Below are 21,959 nucleotides of genomic sequence, written 5' to 3' on the forward strand. Positions count from 1 at the left end.
GCCATGGATGAATCCCAGAAATTTTAACCAAGGAGAATCCACACCACCCCACTTGGAGGATGTGAAGAAGCTGCTGTGAGTGGTTTTCCTCCAAGGAAGGCGCCACACCAGGTAGGGTTAGGCGCGAAGTCCCCAGCTCCAGGAGTGTGAAATGATAGAGCCACTGTGCTTCAGCGAGCAAGGCCATATCCAGCTTCCCTAACTGGTGGTTAGCAGCTGGGTGAGGGGTCACCCAGGGGTCCAGGTCCAACGGACTCTGTCATTAGCTGATGTGGTCTCTGTTCTTCTGACCTCACCAAGCAGGACCTGAATAAATAGAACCACCAAGGAGAAACAAAGTAATGACCTCACTCAAAATTCCCAAAGTGAACACAACCTCCTTCTCATGGCTGCCCTTCCGTTTCAGCCTCAGACGAGGAGAGGTCTGCACACCTCACGCACCCAGCAGACTGTCCATGCCATCACGCTAAACCAGACACAGGGTAAACAGCTCATCGAAGCACACGACTGCTGCTCTCTAACAGACATAGGTAGGAAAAAGGGAGAAAACACTATATGTTGTTCTCAGATATGATAATGGAATTTCTCCCCCCTCCTCTATTTTGCATATTATTTTAAGGTACTTGTCAATTATGTGACTATTTTATATTTACGAAGCAGTTAAAGCATACTTAGAGGCTGAACTTCGGAACCTAAGCCTTAGGTGTACAAAACACCTCAGCTGTGGGATGGAAAGCTTTCTGGGGTGGGTAGAGCTCAGGGGCAGCCTAGGCAGTTCCACCACCCCTTCACCAGGTACGAATGAGGATCTTCCATGCAGAGCCTTTGCTTGAACCCCTGCACCCTAACACCCCCATGGCACACAAGCCTGTTCCAGGTGGTGCAAACTTCAAAGGGCCTTTGTACCTTTGTAGCTGGAGCCTGGAATGGAGCCCGCGGGCTTCTGCAGCCTCCAGGAAATGGTTCCAATGCTAGCAATCAGCTGCATGGGGCAGTGAGTCTCCCAGGGAGCTTCCCCTGGCCGCTCAGCCATGGAGGAAGCCCTCTCCACGTGCATTTTCCTCTTCAGCAGAAGGGGCAGCAGGAAGAGCAGTGGCCGTGAGAGCAGGGATGGTGAACGAGCTAACACTGTTCGTGCTGACCAGCAGCCAGGCTCTGGCTTCACTCTCCACGCCTTCCCCCACTAGTCCTCATGACAACCCCAGAGGTGGCTACTGTTACCATCCCCACTTCACAGATGGGGATGCTAAGGCACGGGAAGGCAACTCACTTGCTGCGGGTTACGCGGCGAGAAGCAGCGCAGCTGTGACATACCCCCCACTCCTGCTCAGGATGTGGAGCTGCCTCATGACAGAAGCAGGCAGAAGAATCCCTGGTGCGGAGAGCCTCTCTAGACAGTACCCTTACCTCCCCCACCTCTTCTCTGCATCTACCAGGGAGGGGCGTCCCCCATGCTGGGGCCACACCATGTGATCAGAGCAGAGGCAGGACCTGACTCCACAGATGCAGAGGTGGCAAATCCTAGCACAAGCCACTGCACATCCTCCCGCCCCCGCCAGAGGCCCACACACCTCCACACTCACACGTGGGCCTCCCAGGCCCTCACAGCCCACAGCGTGTCAACACACAGTGGCTGCAGGGCCCAGCCAGACCACCTCTGTTTATATTTTAGATGGCTGGAGTACTCGGCTTCCCCATCCCTACATAGGTGGGTGACAGTGGCTCCTATTTCCTCAAGCAGTAAGTATCACAGCACAGAACTGGGCATTCTCCAGAGAGCAGAAGAAACCTGTTCACCCACTGCTCTCTACCATGCCAGAGAAGGCACCTCTACCCCATATTCAGAGAGATTAAGACGCTGGTCTGGAGTTACCCCGCTAACTAGGATGGCAGCCCAGGTATCCTCTAACTCCAGGCTGTACCGCTCTCTAAACTAACAGAGGCAAGAGAAGCCGGACCAGACAGCCCTGTGGCTAAGAACACAGAGAGAGAACTGTGGCTGCTGGGACGCTGAAGTTCCCTCGGAGGCCACAGAAGGGCCGCTCACCTCTGCCAGCCACTGGCACATTCCCTGAGATTCGCATGCCAGCTTCCTGACAGCTACGCATTTCCAAGCAAAGAAGGAAGCTGTTTCAGCACTTGGCTGCAGCCTCCAAGACAAGATCCTCCCCTCTCTGGGGAGTGATACCACTGATGTGCCTTTAAAAATAAAACCAGGCCTGCTTCCTGCCCCATCTGAAAGACTTTGATCTCTCAATCATATGATTTAAGATATCTCTTACCACGCAATTTCCCAAGCATTTAGCATATGATCTAAATGCACTCTGGGAGGGGTAAGGATGTGGATGGGTGGGATTAAGGAGTTGGCCTTTTACTGCAGCCCTTCTTATCCACCCCAAAGATGATAAGACCTGCTGCAACATCAAAGTGGCACTGACTCCAGCACCACTGCTCTGTGCCCCAGAACCACCCTATCCCCTCGTCTTGTCTGTTCTAGGTCCCTACAAGAGCCAATACTTGCTCTGTTTCTTTCTTGGAAACACAAGCTTCACGTTTCTTGTTTCAGGTTTTTAAAAACATGTCATCATGGACTTACATGCAAAATGAAAAATTATAGAACTTCTAGGAAAAAACAAAGGAGAAGATGCTTGGGATCTAGGGCTAGACAAAGTTCTTAGACCTGACATTAAAAGCACAATCCATAAATGGAAAGAATCAACACACTGGACTTTGTTGAAATTAAAAATGTTTGTCCTATGAAAGATCCTGTTAAGATGAAAAGACAAGCTACAGACTGGGAGAAAATGTTTTCCAACTATGCATCCAACAAAAAACTAGTATCTAGAATGTATAAAGAACTTGCAAAACTCAAGAGCCAAAACAAAACAACATACACCAAACAACACAACTAGAAAATGGGCAAAAGGAAATGAACAGACATTTTACCAAGACATTGACAGATGGCAAGTAAGCACATGACAAGATGCTCAACATCACTGACCATCAGGGAAATGCAAATTTAAATCACACTGAGGTGTCACCACACGTCTATCAAAATGGCTAAAATTTAAAAATACAGTGTCAAATACTGTCCAGAATGTGCAGAAACTCATCACCCATACATTGCTGGTAGGAACATAAAATGATATGGCCATCCCAGAAGAGTCTGGCAGTTTTTTAAAAAACTAAACATGCAACTACCACACAACCTGTCAACTGCACTCCCGGGCATTTATCCAAGAGAAATGGAAATTTATGTTCACACAAAAACCTATACATGAATGTTCACAGCAGCTTTATTTGTAACAGCCCAAAACTGGAAACACCCTGATGTCCTTCATTGGGCGAATGGTTACACAGAGTGGGGTACATCTGTGCCATGGAATACAACTCTGTGATAAAAAGGAATGAACTCCTGATATATGAGACAACCTCCTAAGATGGATCTCCAGAGAACTATGCTGAGTGAAAAAAGCCAGTCCCAAAAGGTGATGCCATACTGTCCGATTCCATTTATATAAGACTCTTTAAATGAAAAAACTGTAAATGTAGAGAGCAGATCAGAGTGTGTGGGGATAGGAAGGAAATGGGTGTGGTCATAAAGGGGCAACATGAGAGTTCCTCCTTCGGTATCCTCATTGCATCAATGTCAATATCCTGGTTATGAAAAGTTTTACAAGATGTCACCACTGGGGGGAACTGGGTTAAGAGTATATGGGGGACCTCTCTATATTAGTTTTTACAACTGCATATGAATCAACAATTATCCCAAAGTAAAAAGCTTAATTAAAACAACAACACAAAAATGTCATGCCATTCACGGTGGAATCAGACCTGTCTGGTGGATTCCCAGTGGAATCAGCCTTCCTGCTGCTGTTCTACTTGGTCTCTAGAGTCTTCCTTCAAACCAGCAGAAACTTCAGCAGTGTGACTCAGTTCTCAGAGGTAAGTACCATGGAATGCTGAACTCTGGGGTTTCTGAAATCTAGGGATATGTGTGAACTGTTTAATTACCTTCCACTGTTCAGGAAAGGGTTGGGGGTTTTGGACTCTTAAAGACAAAAGTGTTGCCGATAAAGCTTGGGACAGCTGGTGTGGCCTTGCCTAGCATTAGGGGCCGTCATCAAGCCCTGTGTCCTCTCCCAGCACTACCTGGCCAAGGAGGAGAGCTTGCTGGACGTCCACATCCAGAAAGTGGCAGACATAGGCTGCCAGACACCAGATCCCCCAAGTGTCATCCTCGAATACTAGACTTGGGAGGTGTTCCAGGAAAAGGATTCCGGACCCAATCGAGTTTGGGAACAGATACAAATACCCTCTCACCCCCTCTCGCAGACTCCACGGCAGGTCAGCAAGGAAAGGTGCTGAGAGCACACCAATGAAGATACCTTTCATGCTGCTTGACTTGGCATTTACTAAACTCATATGACCACAGAATGCTTTTTTCATGAAACAACTTAACATCCCATAGAACAAGTGCACTAGGTGGTTCACTGCATGCGGGAAACACCACATTTCACGCTCTCATTAGAGGTCAAAAGACAGACAATGCAGTACCCAAGGAGTCTGGTGCCAGCCTGCACACAGACCCAGACTGTGACACATCTGCACAGGAATAACTAAAGGGGAAGGTGGAGGAATGCTTGACCATGGTAACAAAGCATTAAATTCACTATATGCGTTTAGAGACAGGGAAGCAGCGCTCTTCCCAGCCAGGGGCGTGACAAGTGGAGTTCATCATTCTCTAGGTAAGCATCTCTCACACTCCTGAAATCCGCCCCCCGCCCCTGCTACCTCTGAAAGAAAATGAGAAACTGATTGAGCTATGACACAACGATCTTAGGAAGAGCGGCTCTGCTTCTCCCTGGAGACTCAAAATGAACATCAGGGCTGTAAAGGCTCTGACACGTCCTGTAGCTAAGAAAGCTGCTCACCTTCAACTCTGGGTTTTCGGAACTTTCTGCCTACAGAGCACTCTTCTCCTCTCAGGGCATCCACGGACGTCTGCAGACCGCAGGCTTCTGCGGCAATCTTTCATGCAGGCTGCTGCACTTCCCTCGTTTTCCTCCCGTCTCTGTGGGACTGTGGGACAAAGTGTGGCATCTCCCAGCATGGGCTGGGTGCCCACAGGGATCCCCAGGAGCTCTCCATCTTCACTTTGGAGAAAGCCTTCCCGAAACAACCTGCTGGTCCCTAAAACAAGTGAGCAGAGACTGGGCAAGCCCTTTTCTGACGCACCCTTGCCAGGGTAAGAGCAATTTCTTACCTAAGCAAACTGAGGCTGGAAAGCTGCAGAGCTAGGACTCAAACCCAGACAAGACCCTGGGGATTGCACTGCTCCCCTGAGCCAAGCAGCCTCTCACGTGGCAGTTTCCACCACTCCTCTTTCCCTACAATGCCCTACCTGGCTCTTCAATAAATCAAGGAAAGCAGCCTATCTCTTGGCTGGAGAGCCATGCCCTCTGGGATCCCCAGCAGACCACTTCTGTTATTACCCATCCCAAGCTTGTCCCTTCACCTTGAATAAATGTCTACAGCCGCCCAACATCTACCCATGCTCCATGATCGCTGTCTCTTGAGATCACCCGTTCACTTAGTCCCCCACTGACTCACTCACCCACATACACGTATGGGATGCCTGTTACGTGCAGCTGCCGCAAGGAAAAGATGAGAGCGGCCCCCATGCTGTCAGCCCCTCACCCCACCTCCATCCCCATGAGGAGACAGAGGGAGAAACAGATGTGACGGGTGCACGGGCAGAGGGGAACATGACATCGTGGGAGGAGGTGGTCAGGAGAGGGACAGCTGTTCCAGACCAAGGTAACAAGATCAACACAGCACAGGATCCAGAGACATGGCCAGTGCGGGCTATCGTTACTCACAGTTCTATGTAAACTTCAAGGCAGGGAGTGGTGAGAGACCAGGAAGAAATGGTGCCGGGGCCAACTCTGAAAGAGCTGGGACTTTATCCCACAGATGAGGGGAAGCCATGGAAGAGTCCTTCATTCATGTCTTCATTAAATACCGACTATGGGGCAACCAAAAGCCAGCACTTCACTGGGCAGAGTGGGAGGCATGAGGTTAGACGGGCCCTCTGGGGTGGGGGGACCGAGGAGAGGGAGAGAAGGGCCACATCTGGACACTTGGGACCGAGGCCTTGGCGTCCCCCCTTTAAAGATGAGTTGCATGGCTCCCATTGGGCAGTAGACCAGAAGGGCTGGGGCTAGGATGCTAACCCCTGCATCAATCCAAGCAGACTTCTAAACACCAGAGCGCACGGCTTGGCTGGCCCTCTCCACGGAATTCACAAGCAAGTGAGCCTCTGCCAGGAAAGTGGGGTCCCACAACTAGTGGGTCACCTGCAATAGCAGTTCTCAACTAGAAATGTGAGTTTGTTCCAAAGAACATACACCCCAGGCTTCGCCCCATGTCTAAGGGAGGGAAGCAGCCTTGCATATTCTTAACCCTGGTGGAGTGTGGCTGATATGGGACCAGCCCCTTTCCTTACAGATGAGGGGAACAGCAGCCCAAAGACACGTGTTTTGTGAAAGATCCTATAATGGGGTCTCTGGCACAATAGGACCAGAAGCCAAGTGGCCGGACACTCATTCCTGTCTGAACACTACGTACTAATGGGGGCTGTTTGCTCTCCAGGAAGGGATGTTTCCTCCCCATTCCCAGGGGATTTGGCATCCCACTGCACTGCAGAATGACCCACATTCAAGAAGGAAGACGAGCCTTGTTGGGTTATGTCCTACAAGAGGACAGTGAGCAGGGCTTCTCTTGCCGGCAGAGATACCACTCTGGACATCCCAGCATCCAGCTGGAGCTGAGCAAAGAATGGACCAACGTTCTCAACTACAACGCCCACAAAGGAGCGGGCCTAGGAGAGGCAGGCTGGGTCCTCACCACCATGCCAGCTCCACAAGCCTTTTGGTATTCTCTTCTCAGAGATGACCCATGAAGCCACCAAGGCAGGGAATGCACATCTAAATCCATTCCCTTTGATGATGTATTGAATCTCCCAGGAGCTACAGCTCTTTCTCACGGAATGGGGGAAAGTGAAGACAGGCATTGGACTGTTACTTGGAACCACATAATTGCTACAAAATCACCAAATCAGGGCTCTTGTTAACACACACCAGAGAACAGGGACAGGGAGGCAGAGGCCAGCCTGGCCCACGAGGAAAGCCAGGTGGTGAAAGGGTTTATCGCGGCTGTCGGCAAGGCCATGCGGAAGGGAGCCCCTGGAAAGTCTGTGCTGGGGCCTCCCGCAGCCCCTGAAGCCCACGCTGGCTTTCTCAACAGGCCAGCCCTCGTTCTGACTGAAAATAACCAAACAACAATTATGAGGCAGAAAAACTTTGCTATGCATGCTGATAACCACTGTTTTTCCACTTCTTAAAAAATATACTTGATTTGGAGAAAAAGTCACATTCTAAAAAGTCCAAGGGGAATTTTTTTCTCATTTCCAAAGTTCTACTCTTTGCAACTTATCTAAGCATCCGACTCCAAGCACGACCCTCACAAAATCCCAGCACCTAATTATCCAACTCAATTTTAGCCCTAGAATTTTGCTATACTAGAAAATACAGTTTTGGGTGGGATCCTTTACTTTCTATGTCATTTATTTACATATTCTTTTTTTTTTTAAATAAGAGCCAAGTCTTACTTTTGGAATTATAAAGAAAAATGTGTTTAAAGAGCTTGGAATAATTAAGTTTTGCCTATTGTTTTACTATAAAGGTTTTTTCCACTATCATAATGGGACATGTCTGACTTATAGGTAGAAGGCAGATGAGGGATGGGTGGGCTGTCAGGGGAAAGAAATGACCTAGATAAGGGGGAAAATCCACAGTCAACTTCCGTGGCCCCCAAATGAGGTGGCCGGGTTAATCAGACAGACCGAAGACCCTCCCACACACACCACAAAAGCAATTCCCTGCTTACACTAAGTGGCTAACTGCATATTATCTTCAAATTAAATCAATGTTGAAAGAGGCAACTAAAATCTTTAATAGGGATCCCAGAATTGTAAGTGCTAAACTGAAGGCCAGCACTTATAATTACTTCCCCTCTACCTGGTGAGAAAAAGGGGGGGAAATGTGGAGGGTGGGGTGGGGGCTGGGAGAGCCTGGGTATTTTAAATGACAGGTATGAGAAGGAAGGAGAGATGAGGAAGAACAATACCTTTCACTTGCAATTACCCAGCTTGTGGCTTACTAAAACTTTTGGCTGCACATTGAAATGACCTGGAGAGATTTAAAAAAAAAAAACAAAAAAAACCCACGATGCCTGAGCCCAACACCCCCACAACCAACAGTCCCCCTAACTCAAGGTTTTGATTTAATTGCCCTGAGAGGAAGACATCTAGCTAGATTTTTTAAAAAGCTCCCCAGCTCATTCTGCTGTGCAGCCAAGGATGAGAGCCATTGCTCAAACATTTGCTTAGTGTTTTGTTACCTGCTACACCTACCCCAGGTAGAGAACAGGTGTTGAGAAAAGAGAGAAAATCAACTCTATTGCTGTACTCAACAGCTCCCATAAGCGGAATAAATACATTAATACCAAGAAAGCTAAAGACTTACACACACACACACACACACACACACACACACACGCACACACACATGGGGATTTTCTACACACTTCAGCTGGTTCGCAAGTGAGCCATAATGGATATCTGCAAGTAAGATCCATTTTTAGGTATGTAAACAGACTCTATGCCAGTCTCCAATACCAGGCCTCCTGGGCGCAGTGTAGAGAAGAAAACCCTCAGAGCGCAGTAGCCAAAGCAGGCCTGCCTCGCCCACTACCCCAAAGCTACTCAACACAAAGTTGTCAGGGACACCAGGAGTGTCCAACACCTGGTACACATTCAGTGCATACCAGGCACTGTTCTGAGGACATGTATTGTTTAGTTAACCATAACCACCACCTTATCAACAAATACCATTTTATGAGTGAGAAAACTGAGGCTTGAGAGAACTTGCCAGGTGACACAGCAGGGGCGAGGCAGGCAGGACTCGGACCTAGACCCCGTCGACGCAGAGCCTTCTCTTCGCCACCACGCAAGACTGCCCCTCTCCATGAAGCCCACATGATGCATGAATCAGTGTAAGGCAGAGAACCATTTGTACCTGCCTTTGTCTGCCAGCTATTTGGAGAAAGAACTCGGTATTTACAAGCTAATTTCACAGCTCCCCAAGGACAAAGAGTGTCTGAGCCCCTAAAGAGACTCCACTGAGCAGAAGCTGGTGGCCCCGAGAGAGGACACCCACGAGTGCCGCAGGGGGTGCCCCCTTCACAGCACGTGATTCCATCTCCCGGTTGAAGAGGTTAGGAGGAAAAAACCACAAATTGGCACCTTTATTTCAGCTGTTTGGGTTTGAAAGGCATCCAGGAAGTGAGGAAACTGTGGAGGAATTCGCCTTGAAGTGATGTCTTCGAGGGCAGATAGCCACTATCCGAGAATCTGCTGGCACAATTGACCCAACAAGTTTGGGCTCTGCTGAGACCTGACGACGAGATTATTTTCCCTCACTGGGCCTTTGACAGATGGTGATCAGAACCAGCGCGGAAGAACTGACTGTGTGTGACTCGGGACGGAAAGGGGCTGGTCAGCCTAATCTTCAGGGCATGAGAAGGACTTCCTGTTACTTTGTATCAGTTAATAAAAATCACACCAAGAGCTGCCCAAAGTAAGTTCACCTGAGGCCACAAAGAGGCTTTCAAAGCAAGGGTGTTCCAGAGGCACACGGCACCGCTTTGGGAGATGCCTGCAGCCCTTGCCGGGGTAGGAGCCTCTCACTCCACACTCCAGAGGCTTCCCAAGCCCAACACAATTTGATATGTCAGCACGTAAAATGACAAGGCCCTCCCAGGCTCCCAGACCACATACTTCCAAGTATACAGTGAGGATAACCCCACAGATGGAAGAGAAACGAGACCAGGATCCACCTTTGACGCTTCTTAGCTCTGTGACTTTAAGCAAGTTACTTGCCCTCTCTGTGCGTCAGGTGCCTCATTTGTAAATTGTGCTTAATGACATACCCTGTGTCTCATAGGACTGCAGAGGTTGACACAACAAAGGCCTGGGAAGGCACACAGAGTGATGCCTGCCAACATCAGTGTACCACATGCGCTGTCACTATTTTTTCATCTCGAAAGGCTGAATAAGATTGCTGACATTTAACCATTATTGAACTACAAAAATGGCAATTTTGTAGGGCTCAATATACTGAGTAAACTATTCTATCTCTAAAAACCCTTGCCTTTGAACAAGCAGGGTGAATCTAATATCCCCTATGTATCGCCCAACAATCACAGGCCTTATGAAAGACACAAACACATTTCTTCCACTTGGGCTATAAAAGCCGAAAATGGCTCCCAGGTGTGAGCAGACACAATAGGCCCTGCCTTCTCTGCAAGGTCACCACACAGGTCAAAGTCAAGCCGGCCATTTTCGGATTAGGTGCACATGCACACGAGGGTTCCCCAGTGGTAACTGGATTACAGAAGCCACCTGCAGGAAGTGAGGAGGGGGAGGAGGAGGAGGAAATGGTCCCAGTTGGAATGAGACTGTTGATATGGGCTGGAGCCAGCCCCTCTCACAGGGGAGATTGTGCAATGACAGAGCAGCTCAGCTTCCCAGATCCATTTCACGTAGCCCTGGAGGGTTTTCGACACCCACTGCTGGAAGGAGAGGTACTTCCCCACCAAGACCTTCCACTGCCTCTCCAACACCAGGAGCAGCCCGTGTCCCCACTGGATCTTGCGCTATATTTAAAGCTTATTCAGTCATCAGGAGAGAGAGAGAGAGAGAGAAGGAGAGAGAGAAAGCCAAACACCCAACAAATGTCAATTCTCAGCAACAGAACTTAAAGCTACTGAGTTTCAAAAAAGGCAGTGACCTCCATGACCAAGTTCCTATTCCACCAGTTCTCCCCTTCCTCAGCTCTCCCAAACCCACAGCTGGTGTTCCCTTCACTTTCTCAGCAAATGACTAGCAGATGTACCTCACCACCCCCACTCTCAAAGAAAGAGGGAAAAAAAGAAAAGAGAAGGAAAATGACAAGTCATGCCTGTGTGTGATTTGGCAGGCTCACTGCAGAGGCCACAGCGGCTCCTTTCCCAGCGAAAGGCTGAGACTGGGGGCAAGAGGCAGTCTGCACTACAGAATCCCTGGGAAGTTTCCGGGACAGAGAGCTGCTTTCTTTGTAAACTGGGTGTTTAATTTTCTATTTTGAGCCTCATTGGTGGTGTCCAGCATCTGATGAGGCTGCAGTTCTAAGAACCACGGGTCTTACTCCACCTTCCAACAGAAGCTTGCTGGCTCTTCATAACAGCCTGCCTTTTGACAAAGAAAAAAGTGTGGGGGTAGGGTGTGCAAATTGGCCTAGAAATGGAATCAGCCAGGTCCCTTTAGTATTCCTCTGAATACTCCTCCAAGTACCCAACATGTTGGCTGAACATTTAGGGTGTTCCATCTAACGCCTGTAACTTAAACTCACTTGCAGGGGGTGAGAAAGGAGGGCCGCAGACCAGGGAGCCTCAGCTAAAATGCTGCTTCATCTGGGACGCTTCCCTGCCATGCACCCCCTCAGTGATGAGCAGTGAGGTACCCCCCTTGGAAAGTCCCTGAACCCTGTATGACAACTCTCTGGTTACCCATCTTTCCCTGCAGCTGGACTGCCTGTTCATTGAGAGCAGGAGCTCCAGCCCATGGGACCCAGCCTGTTTGTTCATGGGCTTCAGGTGGGGCACATGCTGGCAAACCTCACAGCAGCCTCGGCAGCCTTGCAGATGAACCCATGGCTCCGTGATGAACCAGCGCGGGCTTCCCTGGCTTTCATTTCATCTCTTTTACCCACTGATGACCAGGAACACAGCCTCCCAAGGGCAGAAGGCTGGGAAAACGGGAAGAGAGTAACCCCGTCATAATCAATGCAGGGGTTGGGAAGAGGCAACTGGGCAGGTGTGGACCCCACCAGGGCAGGGGAGAATCACTTTCAGACAATCCTGTTAACTTCCACCTGGAACAAACAGGTACTATTCTCAGGTGCAAGTCTTAGGCAAGGACAAAGATTTATCACGTACCAGTGACTGATAATCACTGGAAGATAAGTGTGCTAAAACTGACTCCAGGCAGGGGACGCATGGTCATAAGCAGAGCTGCCAACCCACACGCTGAGACAGTAAGAGGTCTCCTGCCAAGCGAGGCTGCTCACAAAATGCTCTCTGCCTCTGTAGTAACTGGTGAAGGTCTGCTGGGGAGATCTGAGTGCTCACCAACCGGCAAACAGTAAATTAAGCAGAAACACATCTGTAACAGCCGTGGGCCTCAAACCCCAAGCCACAGCCAGGTCTGTTCTGGGCATGGTCCTGGTCCTCACGCAGTGCCCACAATCCTAGGACCTTTCTCAGAAGTGATCACTAGGGCTGCTGAGTCCCACTTTCCCGAACAGATGCCTGTCCCTACACTGGTAACAGCAGGAACTGGTCTAAATAATTTACTGTCCACCAAAGCCTCAGCAGCTTGGTAAGGACTTGACACATGAGCCTTGGGGTTCCCCTCCATCCCCATATAAGCCTAGAAAGTGGTTCTCAAAACAGGTTCCCAGGCCACCAGCAGCAGCTGGGAACTCGCGAGCAAGGCAAATTCTCTGGTCCCACTCCAGACCTGCGGAGTCAGAAACAGGGGCCACGGCCCAGTCATCTTGTGTCTCAGCAAGCCCTACAGGTGGTCTACCAGGGAGGGGGAAGCCACCATCTCCCAAGGGCAGGGGTATGAGATTTTATCCAGAAGAAAAAAATCAGTGACACCAACAAAAATATGGGCAAACAGGGCAGAAAGTGAGAACATCTCTGAAGACTCAGAAGAGGAAGTGCATTATATATAAAATTATGTATATATATATATAAACACACACATACAGTTCTTTGTTGTACTATTTTTCCACTACGGCTATATCTTACCTTTAGCATCTGGGAACTGAAACAGCTTTGGACCGCTAAAGAAACAAGAGACATTCACTTAAACTCGACCTGGGCCTTTTTGCCACACTGGAAAAACAAATTTTCCTTGGGGCTACAGTGTTGTATTACGAAAACAGAATTAAAACTTCAAAAACAAAACAATCCTTTCTAATTTAGTGAAAAATTTATTATTTCTTATTGTTTTCTGTGCCTGAGTTATATGCAATGTGAAAAATAGTTCTCGCAGCTCCCAAGGTGAAGAGACGTGTGAGTTACGTAGCTTCACGAGGCCCCAGGCTCAACACTAGTGTGAGTTAAATACAACTCACATGGCAATTAATATGTTAAACACAACTTTGCTCACAGTTTCTTCCTAAAGTGGCCGGAGTCACTCACTATTATTAACTCCACACTCTTGATGTGGACTGCATTTTATTGCAAGAGCAAATAAAACCAACAGCCCAGGTAACATTTACTTTCACACTGACACCCAAACGGACTGGCCTTCCCTCAACAGTAAGGCTAAATAAAGTTCCTGTGTAGGGAAAGCCCCTCCAAAGTAGAATGGGGACACATCTACCAGTTTCCATATTTTCTAACACACCCGATTAGGTCCACTCTTACTCTGATGATTGGTGGATGGTCCAGCAGATAATTCCTCCACAGGGTGGTCGGGGTGATCCTTGATCTAGAGAAAATCGCTACCTCCGCCTCAACTGTATATACATCTGTAATGCCCACAGGTTCAGCTATGAATAAACATACAAAGAGCTCCACCATCTGAGATTACCATTCAGCTTTTAAAGACAAACTATTATTTCACATCTCCAGGGATAAACATCGTGTGCAAAAGAGGATTTTCACATCAATTCTTTATTCTGTCTGCAAAGGATGATCTTCTTTCAGGTGATGCAATCTAGAGAAAGTTTTAAGAGCAGCTAGTGAAGAGAAAGGAGAGAGGCCTCAACCCGACTCCTCCAGGGGAGAATAAAGCCCCCTCACTCCCCCCACGCACATGTGCGCACACCCAAGTCTCAGGAACGCAAGCCCACCATTTGTTACTCAGTATAATATCACCTGTGCTTCGAGCTGCATTAACAGCCTTAGCTCAGGTCCTGAGACTGAACCTAATTTTCTGAAGTTGAACTCCAGGTCCCTTCCTCCCTTGCTTCCAGCTCCAGCCCTCTGAGGGCCTCTCATTATTCTCCCCAGCCCTGAGTGGCAGCAGATCGTGGCTGCCTCCCCTCTAAGGCTCACTCTTTAATTACGCTTTAAAGTGAATTGATCTTTGCATTAATGAGCCTGTAAAGAAGATTGATTTCGCCTCTCTTTTTTCCAGAGGCTTTGCTAGGTGCTCTCAGAGTTAAGTATTCCCACTGATTTTACTCCTTTAGCAGACCCAGTCAAGGAGAGAGCTCAGGCCTCCACTGCCTCTGATCCCTCAAACTCTACCCAGGGCTCCTTCCACCCTTCCCTCGCTCCGAGTGGGGCTGCAGACAGGACACCATGTTTCTCTCTTTCCAGGTTTTATTCTCCAGAACTTACAACAGATAGATGTTAGATATCTCATCCCTTTTATTTATGCAATTTTTCTTTAGCTAAGCAGATGCAGCAAAATATAGCAGTCAAAATCACCTCGGACATTTTCATTTAAGTGACTCATATTCTAAGTCTTCCAGGTACATTTGTTAACATGAGAGAAAAATATTTTCCTAAAAAAAAAAAAAAAATTAGTTTTTAGATAAGTGGTTGCCAGGGGCTGGAGGAGGGCGATATATGAAAAGTGCCTGCTTACGGGGTATGGCGTTTCTTTGGGGGGTGATGGAAATGTTCTGGAATGATACGGTAGGGATGGCTGCCCAACATTGAGAATGTATTAAAAGTGGCTGAACTGAACAATTTGGTTAAAATGGTGGTTTATGGCATGTTAATTTTATCTCCAATAAAAAATACTTTCTAAAAATTTTTTTTTCAAGATTAGAAGTAAAAGGTATTTCAACGTGTTTTCGAATTCAAGATCAACCTAAGGAATTTTAACTGCAATATTACAAAGTCACAAGTAATTGGGTGCACCTAATTTTTGCCTAGATCTCCCACTTGACCAAGGATGCAGGTTGGGGTAGGGCAAATAACAAAGCATGGCTAAAGCATAAGGTCTAAAATATCCCACCAACTGGAGAAGTTAGGGGGCCAGAGCCAAGGGCCACGTGGGAAACACGCTGCAGCCTATGTACAGGAGACAGACAGCTAAAGCCAATTCTACAGCAAGCATTTTTACCCCTAGGACTGAAAAATCCAACCGTTTCCACTGTAACCAGTCTTCTCAATGATACAAGTGCAACGGAAAAGCGGAAATTTTTCTTCAACAGAAATGTCGCGTATGCATCAGACAAAATTACTGTTGCCGTGGGAATCGTAACTTGAGTTTCCTGGACTTCGAATTAAAGGAAAAAATCTCAATGTAAAAATCTACTGGCAGATTCTGCCCCTATTTAACAAAAGTCTGTTTCTTTTTCTGAGAACTATTTTATGAAATTAGCTCCCTCATTGCAACCCAATCTTATTAAAAGCTAGCTTTCCCTGAGTTTTATGCTTTGTGTTATTAAGGACAAATGGCTTCAGCATTAACCTCAGAATGTGATGCAAATAAATCTGTTATTTGACAAATACTTTAATTGAATTTGATTCCTTTAATCAGAAAGTATTACCCAACTGAAATTTTGCTACATGACTCTAGTTCCCAAAACCCTGGAACTCTCTTTTGAAGCCCCGATATTAAAGCCAGGCACAAAGCCTCTTCCCACGAGGTCCTCCCAACCGTGGTGCCCAGCTAAGGAGGGCTCTGGCGTCTGGAAGTCAGAGCACTCCCATGTAAGCAAAAGAAACAGAGATGAAGAACCAACTCCCAGAGGCCCAAGTCCATAATCACAAGTATCCGAGATGAAAATCACAAACCTGCTACTTCTGTTAAAACTGCAGTCCCCAACCCCCAGGCCGAGGACCGGTACTAGTCCGTGGCCTGTTAGGAACCAGGCTGCACAGCAGGAGGTGAGCACCCAGTGAGCCAGGGAAGCTTTATCTGTATTGACAGCTGCTCCCCATTGCACGCATCACTGCCTTAGCTCCTATTAGATCAGTCATGGCATTACATTCTCATAGGAGCTCAAACCCTACTGTAAACTACACATGCGAGGGATCTAGGTTGTGCGGTCCTTATGAGAATCTGATGCCTGATGATCTGAGGTGGAGCTGAGGCGGTGATGCTAGCGCTGGGGAGCAGCTGCAAATACAGATTATCGTTAGCAGAGAGGTTTCACTGCACAATAAATGTAATGTGCTAGAATCATCCTGAAACCATCCCCTTCCCACCCTCCCCCCATGAAACTGGTCCCTGATGCCAAAAAGGTTGGAGACCGCTGTGTTAAAAGATACAAAGCAGCAGTGGTGGTTACTGGACAGAGGAGTGGGTAACTATGTCTTCTGTGACATTACTACCCCCACTGTGGAATTCTAGGTCACAGAAGGAAGACAAAAGCTGTGAGGGTTTTTCTACCATCTGTTTCAACAAATGAGAAGAAAACAACTTATCCCAGGTGACAACTGCACCCAAGACAGAACAGGACATACGCTGGGGCCCACTCTTCTGATGCACCTGCCTATAAACTTGTCCTGAGAAAGGTGTCCTGGCTCCTCTAACTCACATGGCCTCGGCAGACATCTGCTCTATTCCCTTTGCACATCTTGACTATTTTTCTCATCCTCTGCCTGTACCAAAAAGGAGAGTAAGAATTTGGAGATTAAGGACTATAAGCATCTGTTAACTACCACATTTTCAGACAACATGTTGGTCCTTCCATGTCACCTCGGGATGGCCTCTGGACCCAACTGCAGGGGCACAGAGGGACCTACTAACACATGACACCTTTTACGGAACACATGACACCTTTTAATTTGGTAGTTCTGCAAACTAACAGACACATCAGCAAAACAAGCTCTTCAAAGCCTGGACAACTGGAAGCATGGTGTGGATGCAGATGCTAAGTCCTCTGCCTTCGTCAGTCATGGTGGGAAAAGTGGTCCTTTGGCTGCAAAGTGATGCTCATCTGTTACCTGCTCCATTATTTTCTCCCTTGTCCTTTGCACGGTCCACTTGGGAAATATAGAAACAGCGGCACATAGGATGATAGCAAAATTTTCAATAATCCTGCTACCCAGATGTCACACAGCTAACCTAACTTTTGCAGGCACTAAATCCAGGCATCCTAGTCTAAGAACAGGGAACACAGCCACCTCAGAGAAAACCAAGATAAAGACCCTTTAGTTTCTGTGGTTTCAGAGAAATCACTGACCAAGTCAGATGGAGACCAACTTCAGGCCAAAGAGGTGACTGCCAATACTAACCTGCATTTTCCAAACTGAATCAAAACAGGGAGGGAGTCTTTTTTTTTTCTCTTGCTTTACATATTTCAACGCTGTCTAATGGAATAGCAGGAACAAGGCCAAACAGCCCCACTTCTCTTGGCACTTGGGCCAAGGAACAGAAATGTATTTTTAGTCAGCAGAGCAAGGCGCAATTCAAAGTACCACAGGCCCACGGGACAGGCTGGGGGCCCTGCCTGCCTCTGGCACAGCGTTGTTCAGAGTCACCTGCCGTGCTCCTGCCCGAGTGTACGGGGTAGATAAAGGAGCAATGCATGGGCATCTGTGTCCAGTATCAGTTCCTCCCTCTCACGTTTGCAACTTAGAAGACCTTGAGGGAGCCTCAGTTTCTTCTCTAGTAACACAAAGATATTTTCTGTGGCCTTGGCTTCCTCACCAGATGAGGAACAAGAGGAGTTAAATCAGCATTTCTCAAACTTTTATGTGTGGACAAATGGCCAGGGAGTTTGTTAGATGAGGCTTCTGATCCTGTAGGGAGGGATGAGGCCCGAGAGTCTGCATTTCCAGCAGGCTCAGAGCTGATATGACCCTCGTAGTCCATGACCTGTGCTTTAAGCAGCAAGGAGTTATAAGCATGTTCAAGGGCTTTGCTTTATGAACACAAAAGGAGTTATCACATCCCTGATCAGCCTCACGTAAGGCTAACTCATTTAATTTAGCCAACAATTAAACACCTTCCAGATGCTGGACACACAGGCCAAGTGGATACCAAAAACAGTCAGACCTCTGCCTACCCATCAAGGGAACAAAGGGCCCAACCCTTATTCCAGCACTTCACAGTAAGGACTGCCTCACAAATCCTGTAGCCCTAAAGGTGAGATCTTGCCAAGGCCCAAGGAGCTATGTGACAACTTGCCACCAGCCAGAAGCAGCAGCCACCACTTGTCAAACACATACTTTGTGTCCCCCAGGATGCCAGGAGCTTCATATACATTACACTCCCCTCTCACCCTGGCCTCACTCTCCCTGCATATAAAATGGGTCAAAAATGCATTCTGTAGATGAGGGAAACGAGATTCAGAAAGATTAAGTGATCTGTGAAGGACACAGACAGTGAGCCACAATTTTACCCCCCTAGGATCCCCTGCAATCCCACAATGCCGTGAAAAGGGTTAAACTCCAGACCATGTTTCATGGGGACATAGCACCTCCTGAACCCTGGTGTTGAGAAAAGATACATACAGGTGAGCAAATGAATTAGAAAACTCTCCAAAATCAAACTAAAATAAAAATAAGCAAGGCCGGAGTGGGAACAGGAAATTCAGCGTGAAGAGGGAGGTGCTCTGCTAGGGAAGGTGCCAGTAAAATTTGCCTGAGAAAACTGTTGCACTCATAGCTGGTTTATCTGGAAAGACCTCTGGGTGAGTTTAAAACAAGCATGTACCTCTACCTGACTGCTGAAGAAATGGGGGGAAGACCAGTGCTCTATTCTCTAGCAAAGGCTTTTCACAGCTCAAATGATAACATCCCCTACGGTTTCCTTCTTTTCCTTTTTAATGAAGGCCCTTTACACTCTTTTGCATTTCCAGTGTGTTGTCTATAATAATATACAAGTTGCCTTTTGTCTAGCACCTGACTATGACAACTAATTCCTCACTTTTGTGTTGATTTCAGAGGTCTGGGGGCACTTTCTTTTTTTAAAGTCATAAAAATAAAACTAAGTCACATTACCAAATTCAGTGACACAAAGATGAGCCTGCTGTCTTATAATTAACACACCTTCCTTTAACTCCAGTTCATTCACCAAAATTGCAGCTTAACCACTAGGAGCAAGAAACCTAGCTCCATGTACTTCTGGGTATTAAAAAAGACCCATTTCCTCCGCACCAAATCAGAGATGAGGCAAAACTTCCAGCTTTTAATACTGCAAACCCGAAAACAGCAAGCAAGATATTTGTCATGATCACTAGGGGCACAAGAAGAAAGGCCACTCTTCACCAGTGAGCACGTGAACTCAAGTTCTGCCGCAACCACGTGTCAGCAGGATACCACCACAGACCCCCACAGACCCCCACAGCCCGGGGTTGCCCAAATGGCACCACTTACAGAAAGAGAGAGATGACATGAGACGAAGCAGCACCCAGGGATGGGATGGTTGTCAACTCGTTATTACTGAGGTACCTGTAATAACAACAAGAAGAAATTAGTCATTTAAAGCATTTAAATTAGCAGTCTGAAATCATACACATACAAGGAAAAATCAAAAAACACTGCTGAGTTAGCATAATAAGACTATATTTCAAGGTTGGGTAAAAGATAAAGAATTTATGAGTTTTTAAAGGGAGAGAAGTCAGGTCACAAAAAATAACCATTTATCACTCCCATGGCTAGAAATAAACACTAAGGGGAAACATCTCCTGTCTCCCACCAGCTTCCCATGGAGCTCAGAAATCAACACGAACAGACAAGAAACGGTGAGAAAAGGCCAAGATGCAGGTTCAAGATAAAAGCGCCCCCAAGACCCTTGCCTTGATAAGAGTGATCCCAGTAGGCTGAAACCTACCCTTGCCAGAGGGCAATGTGCCCGGAAGGAGGGCCAGAGACTCACTCTCCCTGGCTTGCGTGGAGTTCTGAGGGGTTTGTGACACCACGGCCAATTATTTCAACGCCTCATCTGTGAAATAACAAGGGAGCTGGACTCAGAAACTCTCAGCCATTTGAGGTTCCAGCTTCTTTGGGCTCTGATGAAGGCTCCGGTCTTGTCTTCCAGGAAAAACGAATGCATATATACACACTTTTGCACATAGACATTTTGAAAATTCTCTGCAGATAAGATTTGCTCTCCAAGCTCCTTTTCTGATCAAACATTCTAAATCTGTATTTCCATAGTTAATATCTCTTAATGGAAGGGAAAGCCCATGAACCAAAACACAGCTCGCCTGGTCTGCCCCGAGAGGCTGTGCAATCTGGCCTCCTTACATGGACATGCATTTCTAAATCTGGAAAGAGAATCCAAAATCAGACTTGCAAAGTGAGCCTAAAAATCTTTAAAAAAGCCAAAGCACAGTGTTCAAGCTTTCTGCCGGGTGATGGGCTAGAAAGAAATTGTATCTGAGATGTAAAATCACGGGTATAAAACTGGGTTATCTTACTCTCAATTCTTTAAGGGAGGTATGTCTTGCACAGAGCATCTTGTTACTGTTTGAAGACAAGGCCACTGAAATGACAGCTGTATTCATACAAACATACAGCTAGCATTTGCTTGAATAATCTGGTTGTCTGCCATCTTTTATAGAATGAATAGGACAAGGAGGGAAAAAGGAAAGGCCTCGAATTATCCCATTTGCTTTCTTCGATGCCAAAACCAGTTAGGGATGAAGCTTGGCAATTAGTGGGCTGTAGGACACAGAATGCCTGTTTCAATAGCTTCATGACTGAAGCATCTGGCAGAGAGAAAGCAGATCCGTATCATGTGGCAAATCCTTTCTCCACTTAAAGGGCCCTTGTTTGTGTGTTGAAATAGACAATTAATTACGTGAACAGTCTCTTATCTGACTGCTCCCTAAATCAGATTGTTTCTGCTTCACCTTTTATCTCTTCCAACCCTGCTGTGATCCATCTCCCATGGTGGTGCAGGGATACTGAAAAACCCCTATCAGTCTTAATCTCTACTAATAAATTTTCATAGTACTCATCAATGCACTTATTATTACAAGAGACCCTTAGGTTTTAACAGAGCAAGAAAAACTAAGGTCAGGGGTCTGCTGCCACTCAGGCAGCTTGCCTAAGAACTCTTCTTTTCTTTTTTTTTTGAGACAGGGTCTCGCTCTGTTTCCCTGGTAGAGTGCGGTGGCATCATCACAGCTCACTGCAGTCTCAAACTCCTAGGCTCAACCAATCCTCCTGCCTCAGCCTCCCAAGTAGCTAGGACTACAGGAATGCACTACCACACCCAGGTAACTTTTTCTATTTTTGATAGAGACAGGTCTTGCTCTTGCTCAGGCTGGTCTCAAACTCCTGAGCTCAAGCCAGCCTTCTGCCTTGGCCTTCCAGAATGCTAGGATTACAGGTGTGAGCCACCATGCCCAGCAGAATTCATTTCTTGGAGATTTATTCTAAAACACAGAGGGTGATGGTAATAACAGTAACAGCTGCAGGTAACTTAATGAAGGCTTACTATATGCCAGGCATGGCTCTAAAAGATTTTCAGTGTATTATCATCTTTAGACCCCTGGGAAGTAGGTCCCAGCAACTTTTCCACCGTACCAATGAGGAACCTGAAACACTGAGATGTTAAGCAGTTTGACCAAGGTCACCAGCAGTGGCCCAGGGGTATCTAGCCCCAAAGTCTAGGTTCTTCACCATTACCCTCTATTTCTTTATAATTACAGCAAAAACTCTACATGCCTTATGTCATTTCATCATCACCACAACTTTGAGTCAGGTACCAGGTACTTCCACTGTTCCCTACATTACAGGTAAGTTCTCTAAGCCAGTTTAAGTAACTAGCCCAGGGTCACACAACTAGGGAGCACACAGCCAAGAGCAGAACAACGTATGACTGCAAATCAGAGGAGAGCAACAAGCTAAAAGACCAGTAA

At 47.1% G+C, this 21,959-nt stretch overlaps 1 protein-coding gene across 2 annotated transcripts in view; it reads right to left on the reverse strand.

Annotated features, from left to right (window-relative positions):
* LRIG1 (leucine-rich repeats and immunoglobulin-like domains 1) overlaps positions 1-21,959 on the reverse strand; it is a 111,262-nt gene that overhangs the window by 45,012 nt on the left and 44,291 nt on the right. For both annotated transcript variants that reach the window (XM_012638222.1, XM_012638214.1), the window contains exon 3: positions 19,465-19,539. In XM_012638222.1, coding sequence (XP_012493676.1) covers positions 19,465-19,539 — 75 coding nt within the window. The remainder of the gene's footprint in view (positions 1-19,464; positions 19,540-21,959) is intronic.

The sequence above is a fragment of the Propithecus coquereli genome, unplaced genomic scaffold, assembly GCF_000956105.1.
Source record: "Propithecus coquereli isolate 6110/MARCELLA unplaced genomic scaffold, Pcoq_1.0 Scaffold1, whole genome shotgun sequence".
Classification (NCBI taxonomy): domain Eukaryota; kingdom Metazoa; phylum Chordata; class Mammalia; order Primates; family Indriidae; genus Propithecus; species Propithecus coquereli.